At 41.3% G+C, this 15155-nt stretch overlaps 6 protein-coding genes across 11 annotated transcripts in view; 5 read left to right on the forward strand and 1 right to left on the reverse strand.

Annotated features, from left to right (window-relative positions):
* Window positions 1-2159, reverse strand: part of LOC131473830 (sphingomyelin synthase-related protein 1-like) — a 7307-nt gene extending 5148 nt beyond the window's left edge. The window contains exons 1-2 of one of the 3 annotated variants that reach the window (XM_058651404.1): window positions 1850-2159; window positions 1296-1434 (exon numbers count right to left, since the gene is read on the reverse strand). In XM_058651404.1, the coding sequence (XP_058507387.1) occupies window positions 1296-1336 (41 nt within the window). In that variant the 5' untranslated portion in view covers window positions 1337-1434; window positions 1850-2159. Of the gene's footprint in view, window positions 466-1295; window positions 1435-1849 lie in introns of those variants that run through there. The other 2 variants (XM_058651405.1, XM_058651406.1) reach the window with 2 other exon arrangements.
* Window positions 2160-2596: 437 nt separating this feature from the next.
* si:ch211-223p8.8 (dual specificity protein phosphatase 13A family protein) lies at window positions 2597-5815 on the forward strand. Its single transcript, XM_058651575.1, has 3 exons — window positions 2597-3083; window positions 4177-4391; window positions 5437-5815. The coding sequence occupies exons 1-3, from the start codon at window positions 2833-2835 to the stop codon at window positions 5643-5645; spliced, it is 675 nt and encodes a 224-aa protein (XP_058507558.1). The 5' UTR covers window positions 2597-2832; the 3' UTR covers window positions 5646-5815.
* Window positions 5816-6505: 690 nt separating this feature from the next.
* On the forward strand, window positions 6506-9986 carry zgc:153981 (dual specificity protein phosphatase family protein). 4 transcript variants are annotated; one of them, XR_009242253.1, is made up of 4 exons: window positions 6506-6905; window positions 7044-7261; window positions 7372-7669; window positions 9922-9986. XR_009242253.1 is itself a non-coding variant. In XM_058651577.1 (3 exons), exons 1-3 carry the CDS (start codon window positions 6781-6783, stop codon window positions 7581-7583), a joined length of 555 nt encoding a protein of 184 aa, XP_058507560.1. In that variant the 5' UTR covers window positions 6506-6780; the 3' UTR covers window positions 7584-7891. The 4 variants fall into 4 exon arrangements, 1 of the variants encoding a protein (XP_058507560.1); XR_009242251.1 differs by lacking the exon at window positions 9922-9986 and adding an exon at window positions 9092-9110; XR_009242252.1 differs by lacking the exon at window positions 9922-9986 and adding an exon at window positions 8160-8323.
* On the forward strand, window positions 9094-11302 carry LOC131473948 (dual specificity protein phosphatase 13-like). The gene is made up of 4 exons (XM_058651579.1): window positions 9094-9143; window positions 9697-9827; window positions 9922-10157; window positions 10999-11302. The coding sequence occupies exons 2-4, from the start codon at window positions 9703-9705 to the stop codon at window positions 11217-11219; spliced, it is 582 nt and encodes a 193-aa protein (XP_058507562.1). The 5' UTR covers window positions 9094-9143; window positions 9697-9702; the 3' UTR covers window positions 11220-11302.
* On the forward strand, window positions 11271-12149 carry LOC131473947 (dual specificity phosphatase 29-like). Its single transcript, XM_058651578.1, has 2 exons — window positions 11271-11426; window positions 11514-12149. The coding sequence occupies exons 1-2, from the start codon at window positions 11365-11367 to the stop codon at window positions 11749-11751; spliced, it is 300 nt and encodes a 99-aa protein (XP_058507561.1). The 5' UTR covers window positions 11271-11364; the 3' UTR covers window positions 11752-12149.
* Window positions 12150-12815: 666 nt separating this feature from the next.
* LOC131474342 (dual specificity phosphatase 29-like) lies at window positions 12816-14944 on the forward strand. Its single transcript, XM_058652154.1, has 4 exons — window positions 12816-13313; window positions 14037-14264; window positions 14372-14595; window positions 14700-14944. The coding sequence occupies exons 2-4, from the start codon at window positions 14086-14088 to the stop codon at window positions 14942-14944; spliced, it is 648 nt and encodes a 215-aa protein (XP_058508137.1). The 5' UTR covers window positions 12816-13313; window positions 14037-14085.
* Window positions 14945-15155: the final 211 nt, after the last annotated feature.

A 15155-nucleotide genomic window follows, 5' to 3' on the forward strand; every position in this document is an offset into this window, starting at 1 on the left:
AGAGTAAATTCCTCCTCTACAGCAAACAGAGTCTAAATGTGGTGAATCGACTCTCTTTGCTTTGCTTTTTTTGTTTTTATCATTTTTGTCCTTTGACCTTGTGATAAAGTTAGCACAGTCCTGCTTGTGCTTTTCTCCCCGCTGCTCCAAAGGTCTGCAAGGTTTGACCGACACAACTGTACTGTAACTGCTCACTGTTAATCCATGTGCTGAGAGGAATCACTTTTGAGGCTTTAAGTCATTTTCCCCCCCTAATTTAATAACAATACTGAGAGTTATATTAGTACATAGTATGATTTATTTTCATACAGCAGCTGGTTGGTGCCTGGTGGTCTCTGTGGTTTCTTACTGAATCTGGAAAATATGCCAGTTTTCTGAGGCTGCAACTAATAATTATCATTAATTATGAAGTCATCTGCTAATTTGTCAAACTTTTTCGTTCATACCAAAATAATATTTAGCTTACAATATTAGTGATTTTTTAATTAAACAGTAAACATAGTATTAAGTAAACACACTCTTCCTATGTGTATTTAATTATAGCACAGTAAGATGTTATGGTAAGATGGAATAGTAATGATTAAGTGATAACTGTGAATTAGGAAAAAGATTAATGTTGCATCTTTAAATGCAACATTACATGTTTTATTTGTTTACATGTTTAAATGCACTTATTGTAAGTCGCTTTGGATAAAAGCGTCTGCTAAATGACATGTAATGTAATGTAATGTAATCTTTCCTTGTGACTTGTTATGCTCTGAAATGATGTTGTTCTCAAATGTCTCGTTTGTCCACTAACCAAAATGATTCCAAAATGATTCACTTTTAATTATTTCTTTGCTATATGGAGCAAAGAAACCAGAAAATATTCACATTTAAGATGCTGAAAAAACAGACAACATTAGTAATCCATTACAAATAGATTTAATTATTTCAACCCTAAAAAATATGTATCCTACGCCTGTTTAAGTTAAACAATCTAAACAATTATTAATAATAAGATATTTTTTCAGTCATCACAATAATAATTATATATTATATTTATATATAATATAATATTATATTCTACAATGTCTTCTTGGTTAAAAAAAAACACAGGTTTATGTTTATCAGGAAAAACTTTAATGTATACATGTATACCAACTTGCTAACTTGCATTATGATGAAACTTTTGTCTTGTATTACTACTGTATGGCATCAATAAAGCAGATGAGAAGGTGGCTGGCTGTCAGTGAAGGGTCCACACTGATTAATTTAACAATATCACATTTTATTGCCACGTGTAAAAGACTCACCTAATGAGCTGCTGCTTGGTTCTGCATGGAGAAGTGTTCATTTCTAACTAGACTCTGGATTTTACTGGCAACATGCTGCAGCTTCTCTTCCCCGAGGCTTTACTTGGGGATTCATAAGTGCCATATCAGCGCGTTTGGCCTGTGCACAGTGAGTCACAGTGAGTCACAGTGACACACACACAGCAGTGAGAGAGAAAGCTCTACAGTGTGTGTGTGTGTGTGTGTGTGTGAGAGAGAGAGAGAGAGAGAGAGAGAGAGACAGAGAGAGACAGAGAGAGACAGAGAGAGTTTGACAAAGGGCTCACAGTCTCCTCACCACAGGGCCACATTGTAACGTCACACTGCTACATTTCAGCAACTCTCACTTGTACTTTTGTACTTTTTTATGACGTTGTGTCACAGCTTTTAAACATGATTCTTTTCACGTAAACAAACACACAGAAAAGTAGTCAGGCATGTTCAGTGGACAGAGAGAGAGAGAGTGAGAGGGGGAGGGGGGGGGGAGTCACAGAACACACATGTCATTTCAGAGTCATTAAATTAAACTTTCTTACCTAAACTTCCAGTGTCACTGTCACTGTGGTCACTGAGAGCGAGGAAACGCTGCCCGTTTGTGACTCAACTCACCAGAGAACTTCTTGGCCAACATGTTTCTGACAACTAAGCAACACCAAACAGGAAGACAGGCTAATAAACAAGCCCGGGAAAGACGAGCTGGTGGATTCACGGCAGGCCTACTTCCAAAAACACACTGACACCTGCTGGTCACAACGTGAAATTCATACCCACATTAAAGGTCCAGTGTGAAAAATATGGGAAAATTATTTGAAGATGAAATAATCATACTAACATTTGTGTTCAGTGTACGGTATAACCTGACTTTATGAATTGTTTTGTTTTTTCTCTCCATGACCACCATGGATCACCATGCTTTTTACACAACAGTAAAACAATATTAAAACAATCTATGTTTTAATAGTCAAAGTTTTTAATAGTTTAGCTTACTCACGTTTTTGTGGCAGCAGGTAAACTTTTGTTTTTAAGTTCAACCTCCTTTCGTTGGCACGGTTGTTGTTATAATGGTGATAGTTGTAGTTATTGTCTATAATGTGACTGTAAATCTCTTACACATTCACCTCTGTCTTCCCTTCCCTTTTCTGTCTCCCCCTCCCCTCCCACCACTAAAACTTTTACCCCCACACACCCCTCCTCCTGTTCAGCCTGGCAAGAAAATAAAAGTCCAACCATCCTGATAATATTTGTTCAGGTGCATCATAAAAAGATATAGAGTACAGGTAAGGGAGTGGGTGTGCATTGTTTGGTTTGAATTTGATGAAACAAGCGCAGGCTGTCATTTTCAAAACATAAATGTGGTACTGAAAAGTGAACATGTCTCTTTGGTACGTGTGGGAGTTTGACAGAGAGTCTGCAGACGCCATGCTTGTTGTCAAACAGCACCACCTGTCATTGACAGTCACAGCGTGAATGCAACCGAGTCGAGATAAAAGACAAAGAGACGGCACCTGATCATCAGTTCATGGCCTTTAGGGTTGAAAAAATGTCTAAGAGAGCATTAACCTCAACGTCTGGTGCTTTGTCAGAGTCTGACTGTGACACTCAGAAGTCAGAAGCAGAAGAGGTGGAGAGGTGCACACTAACAACACAGGCTTCACAGAGGGATTTGTGGGACATCCCGTCTCTCCAGGAGCTGGAGGAAGCTTTACATTCAGCGCCGCGCTCCTGTCGCCATGGAGACGAGGTGTGGCCAAACCTGTATCTCGGAGACATGTGAGCATCCTGTGTAGGTTTTTGTGAAGTGTAGTTGTATGAGGTATTGACACGTTGTCAGCACTGCAGAGTGCACACAGCTGTGTCCATGAACCAGCCCAGGACATGGACACTTATCTTACTGATAACAAGGCTGCCAGCAGGGACACGTGGATAAGATATTTAGCCACTTAATAAAAGGCTTATCCAGTACAATGCGCTAACTGCCTTCCTATATCTGTGATATTTTAAGAATAGGTTTTGTAGCGACTCAGTCCTGTACTGTGGATGCTGATTGTTTGCTGGTAGGTGTTGTTTTGACGTGCACTCAGGTATAAATCACGACCAGATTCTTCCTCAGTGTCTGAAATGATATCAGCAATTTATTTTCCATTAAACAAATCAAAACAAATCTCAAACCAGCAAGCACATTAGAAAAATGTTTGATCCTTTCAATCAGCAACACCTGTGTAAAACTGTGACAAGTGACCTCAAATGACCCAGCATGACCCTGGGCCAGTGTCAGCCTCAGGCAGAATATAAGAAATAAAATACAACCCCCTAGTGGTTGTTCAATGCTGGAAGTCTGTGATGGCTTAGTCTTCTGAATTAAAATCTATAATTATTATATAAGACTTTGGACTGGACAGTCACTCTAACCACTGAGCTATGCCGCACCCATAAGGTAAAATAATATAAGATAAGATAGTCCTATATATGTATGTATGTACAATATATAAAGTATGAGCTTTTTGATGTAAAATCGTTACATTTTCTCTATGGATTTGTTGCATAGAGTGAGCAATATTTATAAAGCAACACAAACTTCAGTCTCCAGTCGTTAAAGGCTGTGTAACGGCAATATAATAATAATATACCACAGACTAAAGCATATATTTGGGCTTTTTTGCTAAGCTGCTCATATCTTTTTTGTGTCCTCACCTGCAGCCATGGTGTCAGTGAGTTCAGGGTGGTTCTCTGAGATGGCTGACAATATGTCAATAATCTCACACACACAATCATGCTTCAGATTATCTGAACCGACACCAAAACGTCAGTGTTACGGTGTGTGCCTGGACTGTCCCTGATGCACCATATGTGACATTTGTGCCAGGTTTATGTCTCATGACAAGCTCGGGCTCTGGCAGCTGGGCATCACTCACGTGCTGAACGCCTCGCATGGTAAACTGTGCTGCAAAGGAAGCGACGATTTCTACGGAACTACAGTGAAATACTATGGAGTCCCAGCCAACGACCTCCCAACATTTGACATCTCACCTTTTTTCAACCCGGCAGCTGAATTTATTCACCAGGCCTTAACATCAGGAGGTATTATTTTTTTTAAATACATGACACTGTGTAATGATAATGTGTGTTGTTTCAAGGATTAAGGATAAGGACCTGTTGTTTTACAGACTGCAGTAGCTACTGGCAGAGACCAAGAATAAGTCACACATTTCTTTGGTAAACATGAGCTACAGGGTTCACATGTTTTCTCTCACAGTGGAGGGAAATCAGCCAGGCTGGGGGTTTATAAAGGAAGGTTGAAGATAGATTCTCTGCTCACTTGGTTATTGTCACCAGAGGATCATCACCCTCAGATGACTTTCTGTTTCCTGTTCTGTGTAATACTGAGCTGGTTGTGTTGTGCAAAAGTGTTTTTTCCCCCCCTTAAGTCATTTATTTTGTAATCTCTTATCCAGTAACTCCTATTGTGTATAGTTTTAAAAAAAAAAATCTATATTCTGATAGAATTAATGGTTGACTGTTGGGAGATTTGTCCTCATTGCCATCTTTGAGAAAGCAAATGTTATTTTGTTTCCCCAGGGAAAGATAACCCCCTACACAAGATCTCATTATGTACTTCATCATACATAAGAAAACAAAATTGAATGAATAAAAATTAAATGTAAAACATATCAATCAAAATGAATGGGAAAATATAAATTTAAAAGCATAAAAGCACACTGCTATATAACTGTAATTATGCAAAAGGTCAAAAGCAGCCGGGACAAAATATTGATTTATCTGCATTGATTTAAACTGTATCTGTGGCTACAGAGAAACGGCTTAAGCTTACAGAGTGAGGGATACCAGGGTCAGTCAGGACTGCCTGTGAATGTCAATGTCCAGCGTCTATTTATTATTTTTTGATATTCAGACTGTGTTCAAACGTTACCTTTCAGTACTGTCAGGCATGCCCTTGCTATACTGCTGCGTTGGCTCATTCAAGGTCATGCCTGAAATATTTTCACAGTGCCTGGTGACCTCGTTCTGTATTCCAGTTTAAGTGACCTGCTCCAGTTCTGAGGACAGGTTCAAGCTGGTTTTCTGCCCATCCAGCAGGTTTTGTGTGTTTTTCTATGAATTCCAGGAAAGGTGCTTGTGCACTGTGCTGTGGGTGTGAGTCGCTCGGCTGCACTGGTCCTTGCCTACCTGATGATTAATCACCACCTCACCCTCCTGACCTCTGTACGCTGTGTGCAACAGAAACGGTGGATATTCCCAAACAGAGGCTTTCTGCGACAGCTCATCGCCCTGGACCGAAAACTGCGGGACAAAGGGTTGGAGGAGGCAGAATAATTCAGTTACAAATACAGAAAACTACACTAACAATAAAAGGTCAGATTAGGAGAATATTCTTTGAATGGATGAGACAAAATGTGAGCATTGTAGCTTTGTCACATCAGCTCTGTGTTCATGGACAAAACAATAAAATAAAGATCAATAAATAAAACGTTTTTGTGAAACATGGAAGTGATGTTTGGTTATGTTTTGGGCAGGCTTGCATAAAGCACCTTAAGTTGGATACTGGTAGAAATTGAAGTCACTTTTTATTTTATCACTTAAGTAAAAGTCTTGAAGTATATGACATTTACTGCATTCTAATATAAAATGTACTTAAGTTATAGAAGTAAAAGTATTAAAAAAAACACAGAAACAGTAACAATAGTTGTTTTGTAAAATAGTTGTGTGTGTTTTTAATGTAGTATATATATCAGAATCAGAAACAGGTTTCATTTGCTCAGGTCAGTGGTGTGCATATATAGAGACAGATAAATAATATAAGGAAAATAAAAATAGAAAAGAGTTAGAGAAAGAGTTATTTACAACAGGTGTAATTTAAAACAAAAGTCAGTGCAACATGGGACAGAGCGCAAACTGTGAGAAAGCAGATAACAAAAGTAGTGCAATACTGAAAAACATGACAGATGTGTCCATTCATACAAGATAAATACAAGATATTGTGTGTCAGAAGTGTATGGGAATCTACTACTCACGTGTCAGAATAAAAAAATATATCCAGAATAAATATAAAACAAGAAAAAAACAAGGACAGGGACAACCCTGAGTGATGAATCCACTGGGATTATCATGCCTTTTAATTTTAATCAAGATTTTCTCCAGCACCATTTACTGTAGTGGACACCATGTGCAGCCCTCCCCTCATGATTGTGACCTCAGCAGTCACACAGAGAATTCCTGTCATTCACCCCCAATGCTTTGGCTCGGTGAACAGAGCAGCCAATGCACCAGCAACATTAAATACCTCCACATTCTCTCAGAGAGATCACACTCAACACAGGGAGCTAATTTTGGAGCCAAGCGGCATTCAAACAACCACCTGCTCATGTCTCTCACTGAGCTGCAGACTCTGGTGTCGGGGACGGGACGGTGAACAGAGAAGGCAGGAGCAGCCGCTCAGTGTCCAGGGAGAATGTCAGGGAGCAACCAGCAACAGAACCTGGTGCTCATAAAAGAACTGGAGCTCATTCTGGATTCCTGCACACTGGAGCTCACACCAGTGGATGAAGTCTGGCCTAACCTGTACATAGGAAATGTGTGAGTGTCTCATGTTTCAGGTGTCTGTTTGGCGGAGTAACAGCATGGAGCTCACATAAACAGACTCAGTGTAAATGATCTTTCAAAGTGCAAGACAACTGTTTATGACTGTGTGTTTGTGTCTTTTGTCTTTCCCAGGGCCGTGGCTCAGAACAGAAAGACGTTACATAAGCTCGGCATCACTCATGTCCTGAATGCAGCACACTCCAAGCAGGGCAGCATCGGTGACCAGAGTTTTTACGGGAACACCTGCGTCTACTTTGGCATCTCAGCCGAGGACTCGGAGCACTTTGACCTCAGTCAGTACTTCAAACCTGCAGCTGACTTCATACATCAAGCCCTGAAGAGCAAAGATGGTGACGTACATGTAATGTGATACACCAGTGTTCCACCAGATGAAATTCTGTCTTCAGGTGTCTCACTGTTTTCCCCTCTTCTCTGTCACATCCTCCATCGTGCTCTGCAGGGAGAGTGCTGGTGCACTGCATCATGGGCGTGAGTCGATCGGCCACTCTGGTCCTAGTGTACCTGATGATGCGGCAGCATTTGTCTCTGAGAGATGCTCTGAGGCAGGTCGTCCAAAAACGAGCCATTTACCCAAACCGCAACTTTCTGTCCCACCTTCTCAAGCTGGATGAACAGCTGACACACAGAAGAAGGTGGTGTCCTCTTCTCTGACATCCAACATCTCACGAGTCACTTTGGGACCTCTCTCTTTTTCCATGTGTTGCACTCTAGTAAAGTTAGTGTTGATGTAGCTAAAGGTGAGTCTGATAGATCCATATTTTTTTTTTCTTCTTGCACAAAAACAAGTTCTGGCTTCGGCAGCAGTGGCCATGTTGTTGTTGTTACGTGTTGTAAATATTGAAGTAGAGTGTCTATTTATTTTTCATATACTCAATCAAATCAATAAACAAATGTTACCTTGATTAGTATTGTCAGGCATGTCCACGAGCTTTGTAAATAATAAATAATTGTTCAATAGATATTTCTTGTAAATATTGTGGGCTGGATGGAGATTTATGAACTGATTAATTAACAACTTTTTGAAATAACTTGTCTGGCACCTTGACTTCTGTCCTTGAGTTTGTTTCTTTTATCTCACAAGTAGTCTTTGACAAGATGAATAATCTCAAATAGCATAAATCTAAGGTAATATATACATTATTTGTCCCTGTAAAGAAATAAGTGGTAGACATTACAGTCTTCCTGATGTTTCCTGAGGAGTGAATGTTTCTTGGTTTCTGTGTACAGGGCCGACCCAAGTCTTCATGGGGCCCTAAGCAGAATTTGATTTTGGGGGCCCCCCTCCCACCACCTCAGAGTAGCCGGTGCTTGACTGTCATAAATACAGATATAACACAGTAAAATTATATTCAAAGTGAAGCACTAAGTGAACAAATAAACCAGATAATGGACTTTTGTTTTTAAAACTTAAAACAGATGTGCAAATGTGCACTAATGTGCTCTTTTCCGCGATACAGTTCTAGCACGACACGGTCGTTAGAAAGATATTGACAGATTCAAACTTCCGCGATCAATAACATTCAAACCAAACATTGTTGAAACACATGTAAAACATATATTGAATCATAGCAACGTAAACAACAAGCTACAACATCGTTTTCATCAAAAAAGAACCGTCTTTCGAGCTGGAGAATCTACATCTCTAATCTCTAGTGCAGTCATCAGTGAGACCGGAGCACAGGGACCGTCTGCAAAGTGCAACACCCAAAAAAATTATAATATTGTCAATTACTTCACCATGATGTAAAGCATTTTTGCACATGCTTGTTGTAATTTTGAACAAATGATACACAGATTCTCTGGCTATGGAAAATGCCTGATACCAAACCGAGTAGAGTCAAACTGCATAATGGGAAAGTGTCATTAGGTCGCTTATTGCCTTGGGCCAGAGCTGATACAGTACGACATCAAAGTGTATGACATAACAGGTTCATCATGGAAAGTCAGCAACTGAGCTTGTGTTGTCTGAATTGACAGGATAATGTCACATCGCACTCAGAATAAAGAGACACTGGGCATGTTCGTCATTGTGGACCGGACATGTGAGAAAGTGCCTGAACAGAGTCTGCGGGATGTGTTTGCCTCAATGAGTGTACGATTACAGAGTTATAAAAGGAAACAGGCTTCAGATGTGTGTGTGTGTGTGTGTGCGCGTGCAGAGAAATCAAGGAGAGCAAGGCAGAGGCCGAGTTTTCACTGCTTTGAAGTGAGGTGAGTTTAAACAATTCAGAATGTAAACAGGCTCCACCTATTGCTTTGTGGTCTTTCTATTGTTAAAGGTCCAGGGTGTAATATTTAGGAGGGCTTATTGGTGGAAATCGAATATGTGACCCATAACAATGTTTGTGTAGTATGTAATTGCTTTAAAATAATAAAAAAAAACAATTAGACTTTTGTTGACTTAGAATAAGCCTTTTATATATACTTACTTACTACTCCTGTCATGCATACTTCTCATTACCGTAAGCCCTTAACAGTTGAATAACTGCCAGATCTTGGAAAAAGAGGCAAAAGCACTCACCCATTGAACATTTTTTCACAATTCTACAGCCATAAAGTCAAAATAAATCCAGGCAGGCCTGAATGATTATCATGATGGTCATAGGAGGGTTAAGGAAAGGGCCTTGCTTTACAGAGGCTGCCATTTTGTACTGCTCATAATTCTTAGATGTCATGTTTTACACACTAAACTTTTAAGAGAAGTGGTGGTCACTAAGACTTTTACTTATATATATATATATATATTTATATTGTGTGTACACAGCATAGTATGTCTCTCAGGGATCCACCGTATGAACCTCCCTCAGTCGCAGAGCTGCAGGAGTTTCTGCTAACAGACAGAAAACCTACTGGACACGTCAATCAAGTCTGGCCAAACCTTTACATTGGCAACGAGTACGTTTACACACAAGTATAGTGCATCTATATAAATCAGATATGTCATATTTTATATATACATATAATAGTAAATGTGCGATTGTGCTTTCAGGGTAGCAGCTCGTGACAAGAGCACTCTCCACAGTCTGGGAATTACTCACATTGTAAACGCCGCTCATGGACGCACCAGTCAAGGCTTTGGTTACTACGTCAACACTGGCCCACGCTTCTACAGAGACATGGCAGTGGATTATTATGGGGTGGAGGCTGATGATGCAGTAGACTTCATCCTAAGTCCTTTCTTCTACCCGACAGCACGATACATCCGAGCTGCGCTGGCCATGGGAGGCAAGTCAGTCACACTTAGAGTAATCCATCTAGTAAAGAACTGTGAACTGTGATTAGTGTTTGATTTACACACTCATAGAGGGGTTCATGTAGATTATTCATGAGGTAACATTAGTCAGTGGTGTTGTACACACAAGTGCCACATCTTTATGTACCAGTTTATCTAATAAAATGCTTCTGCTGCTTCATTGTGTTGTGTGTCCAGAGATTTTACTCTACAAACCTTAGCCATTTTAACGAGTGAGTGAGTGACTGCTGCTGCTGCTGCTGCACTGGATATTTACATCAGTCATCAGTTTAGACATCAGTTTACTAACGAATGAGTAAACAGATGAGATTAATTAATGCAGGAGATCTGATCCACATGGTGGAGAAGGGAAGCATGCGCTGGAGGAAGTTTGTGAGCACGCGAGTCAACACGAGCAGAGACAACAAACAATAACTAGACACTAGCGTAAGAAGGATCTTCTGGGGCACCGCACACACTGACACTGAGTCACACTCTGACACTGAGTGACTGGCGAACCAGGAAATAAGTAGAGGTGCTTGATGAGGGGATTGGGAGCAGGTGTGCTCCCGCCGCAGGTGAACTGATTGCATGCAGAGATGAAAGCAGGAGAAAAAGGAGGAGACGTAAGCTGAGATGAAGGCAGAGCATGACACAAGCTCACCAACCTGGACCAGTTGATTGGCTGATTAAATATTTGCGATAACAAGCAGCAGGATAGGTTTACCTGAAGAAGTGGCTAGTGAGTGTACAATAATGTGTTGACCTCAATTATGGGGTGGACAAAGAATTAATGAACATATTCAATAATAACAGCAAATGCTCCTGTCCCAGGACGGGTGTTCGTCCACTGTCTGATGGGCGTGAGCCGCTCTGCAACCTTAGTGCTGGCCTTCCTGATGATTATCGAGGGTCTGCGACTGTGGGAGGCCGTGGCCGCCGTGAGGTCACACAGAGACGTCTGCCCCAACCCAGGCTTCCTGCAACAGCTCCGCAGCCTGGACATGAGCCTGGAGAGGGAGAGGAGGAGACGACAGCAGGCCCAGAACCTGTAAACACACAAATGTACACACAGTGTCCCTGACATCAGTATATACACACATACACACACACACATACACACATCTTTATTGCTACAGAGGTCACTCAACCCAGGGGGAGGAAACACCGTCTCTGACAGAGCTGAGACAATTTATCTGGATGGACAGGAAGCCAGTGACACCTGTCAATCAAGTCTGGCCAAACCTGTACATTGGAGATGAGTAAGTGCGGGGAAAATAAAATCACATCTTGACACGATCCAAAGAGAAATGTCATTAAATCAGTGAGTGTGTGCTGTTTGTCTGCAGGTCTGTGGCCAGAGATAAGACCACACTCTCGTCTCTGGGTGTAACTCACATACTGAACGCTGCGGCTGGTCGACACCGGATCAACACAGGTCAGCAGTATTATAGTGACCTTGGAGTGGAGTACCATGGCGTTGAAGCTGTGGACCATCCGGAGTTTGACCTTCGACCTTTCTTCAGCCCAGCTGCTCAGTTCATAGATGGCGCTCTGAAGAAAAATGGTCAGCGTTTGCAAACATGACAGCCATTCATAATGAACAGAGGAGCATAATACACTTTTTGAAGACACAGAAAAATGACCACATGAGTTTTGAAGTGGAATCTTACGACACAAACAAAGAAGAAAGACATCCCATTAGATGCTAGACCTTTCACACCATTCAGGATTTTCTAACAGTAAATTATAGGTATGAAAGATGTGTGAATGGGTGAAAGCTGTAGTATAAAGCAGCTCATCAAGACTAGAAAAGCTCTATATATGCAGACCATTACCAACTCTTCTTCTTTTGATTTTATTTGGTAATAACGAGTAACAAAGATAAGAAAAGAGATGAAATGTAGTGGATTAAAAGTAAAAGTTGCTAGAAATACAAATAACAAAGTAAAATGCATATACGTGAACGTTACAATAACAAAGTATTTGTAGGGACGGTGTTTGTCCACTGTGCCATGGGTGTGAGCCGCTCTGCAGCGCTGGTTTTGGCGTATCTGATGATCTGCCAGCGCCTGTCGTTAGTGGACACCATCATCGCCGTGCGGCTCAGCCGGGACGTCGCACCCAATTCTGGGTTTCTGGAGCAATTGAGAGAGCTGGATCTGAGCAGAGAGATCACAGAGGCTGACCACACCGACATGTCCCGATAGTGACCACATGAACATTTCACACTGTCTAATACCTGTTTTTATTGGATTCCACATTTTCTCAATAATCCTCCCATTAACTAATACTTGTGCATTGTTTTCCCCTCATAATAATCTCAATAATCATGGTCAGATGATACAGATATATCTTCTCCCGTGAAACAACTTTATAAAATGCAACAACTGAACACTTTAAGTTTTACGTCTCTGGAAATAACTCTGCACTGACAAAAGTTGACTGACCCTCGCACCTGTCCACACACGAGTGGCATTCTTGTGATGTTAATGATGCAACACTCTCACTAAGTGTAGTTTTTTGTTTTGTGGTGTTGTGCCTCACAGTTTGGTCTGTTTTTTGCCACAAAATGATTGCAGGCCTATGAAAGGGAATCAAATTAGCAAGTGTATGGGGAAGGAGAGAAGCCCTTGTTTATGTGTTTATGTGTGTATGTGTGTGTGTGTGTGTGTGTGCTCATTACCTCACATTTGACATTTTCTAGTATAAACACTGACCTTATCAGGACCAGCAGAGAGCAAAACCTGGTTCTGACGAGGCAGAACCTTATTTCTGAGGAACTGGTTAAGGTTAGGGTTGGGCATTCACTGGTTATGGTCAAGGTTAGGGGTAACGCTTTGTTTGGTCTGTCCAAAATAGCAAAATAGCTGCACAATCCTGTGTGTGTGTGTGTGTGTCATGTTGTTGAGGTCAGGTGTTGAAGACCAGCTGCCTAAAAATATCATCTTAAACACAGAGTCCCGAGAAAGCAGTTACCATTCAAGATGTGTATTTTAGCCTTCATGATCACTGCCGGCAGACGTCTACACACATGCACACACAACTACTACGACACACACATACATGTCCACTGAGGAAAAAGTGGAGGCTCTGCTCTGTGATCGGCCTCAAAAAAAGGATAAGACAACTTTGGACGGTAACAAGAAGTAAGTAATCTTCTCCTGTATTATTTTTTACATAACATGGGTGTGTCACCGTTTCCCTCCACACTGGTCATCCTGTGTGTTAAGACGCATAGAAACCAGGCATAAGAGATTATTAAGACACATTAAAATAATATGAACCTATTTGTCGTCACATATGTTCATGCTCAATATTTCACTTGTGTTTTACTACCATCCATTATCTCTTAACACAGCAGCTTCCACTCACATTAAAAACACTTCAATCTACATATCGGTACATTATACTGAGATATTATATGATCATTATATTTGTACAGGGACTTACTGTGGAAATAAAAAAAGTCTTTGAAGTGACTGCACTACTCTGTCATGGAATTGATCAAAAACTCTCATTATGGCTCATCAGCTGATGACTTATCGGGAAAGCAGGGGGTCAAGGGGCTTAAATCTATGATTTCTTGATAATGTGTTTATTGTTGTTCAGCCTTTTCTTAGTGGAAGCTGACACTTTTCTGTCTTTCTAAACTATCAGTAAGTTCACATGTGTTATTTTGTGACTTTAGAGTTTGAAATCATTTGTTTGGATTCACCAAAGTGACACACATTTGCCAAAAGTCCCTACTGGCAGCCATGTTTTCACTGAGAATGAGCATTTATGTCTCTAGCTGGTTCTATGTGTCAATACTTCACTTCAACATTAAACCTGAACTTTAATGTCGCTTCTACACTTCTTCTTCTACACAGGTTTTTTGACTTGAAGTGCCTGATTTCTGCGCAGCAGAGGAATTGAGACATGTCCTCCTCTGTGGTGAGGTCCAGGAGTAAAAACCCATACACGGCGGTGCAGGTGGACCCCGACAGTGACTACATCACACCAGGAACATTAGACCTGGAGCAGCTGTTTTGGACTGGCAGCATGGCTCCATATGCTCATTTCAACCAGGTGTGGCCCAGTGTGTACATCGGGGATGAGTGAGTAAATGCACACAGGGAATAGCATCTTTATTTTTTTTTATAGTTGTGCTTTGCGAGGGTTGAAATTCACGATGAGTGACAGTGTCTGTGTTGGATGAACACAGGAAAACAGCTTTGGAGCGGCCTGGCCTGAGAGAACTGGGTATCACACATGTGCTGAATGCTGCAGAGGGGAAGTGGAATAACGTGCTGACTGGTGCCGATTACTACAGAGACATGCAGATCCAGTACTACGCTGTGGAGGCTGATGACAAACCCACCTTTAACATCTCTCAGTACTTCTGCCCTGCAGCCCAGTTCGTCCACGAGGCCCTCAGTCACCCACAGAGTGAGTCCTGGAGGGAACCAACAACACTCAGATGTCATGTGCTGTGGAGAAGACACCTCCTCCTTTGTTTGTATTGAATCGAAATAATCTTACCTCTGTTCTAGATAAGGTGATGGTGCACTGTGTGATGGGTCGGAGCAGATCGGCGACCCTGGTCTTGGCGTATCTGATGATGAAACACAGATTGACCGTCGTGGACGCCATTGAGCACGTGCGACAGCGCCGTTGTGTCCTGCCCAACCACGGGTTCCTGAAACAGCTCAGAGCTCTGGACATCAGTTTACAAGAGGAGAAGCTCAGAGAAAAACAAAAGAAGCAAGACCAAAACATTACACAAGATTTTATTTAAATGTCAATTCACTGTTGTGTGTGTGTGTGTGTCCCACAACTGTGTCATGTCAGCTGCATCAGATTTAAAATGTAAATGTGACCAGTGCTGCTGCCTGTGATGCTGATGCAACTATGGGATTAAGTGTGATCACTGCCTGATTCTTCCTCAGCTCCATCTCACCGTGCACCATTTTAAAGTTCAATAGTTTGGCCTACATCTGCAAAGCAGT

Source organism: Solea solea, chromosome 15, assembly GCF_958295425.1.
Source record: "Solea solea chromosome 15, fSolSol10.1, whole genome shotgun sequence".
Lineage (NCBI taxonomy): Eukaryota > Metazoa > Chordata > Actinopteri > Pleuronectiformes > Soleidae > Solea > Solea solea.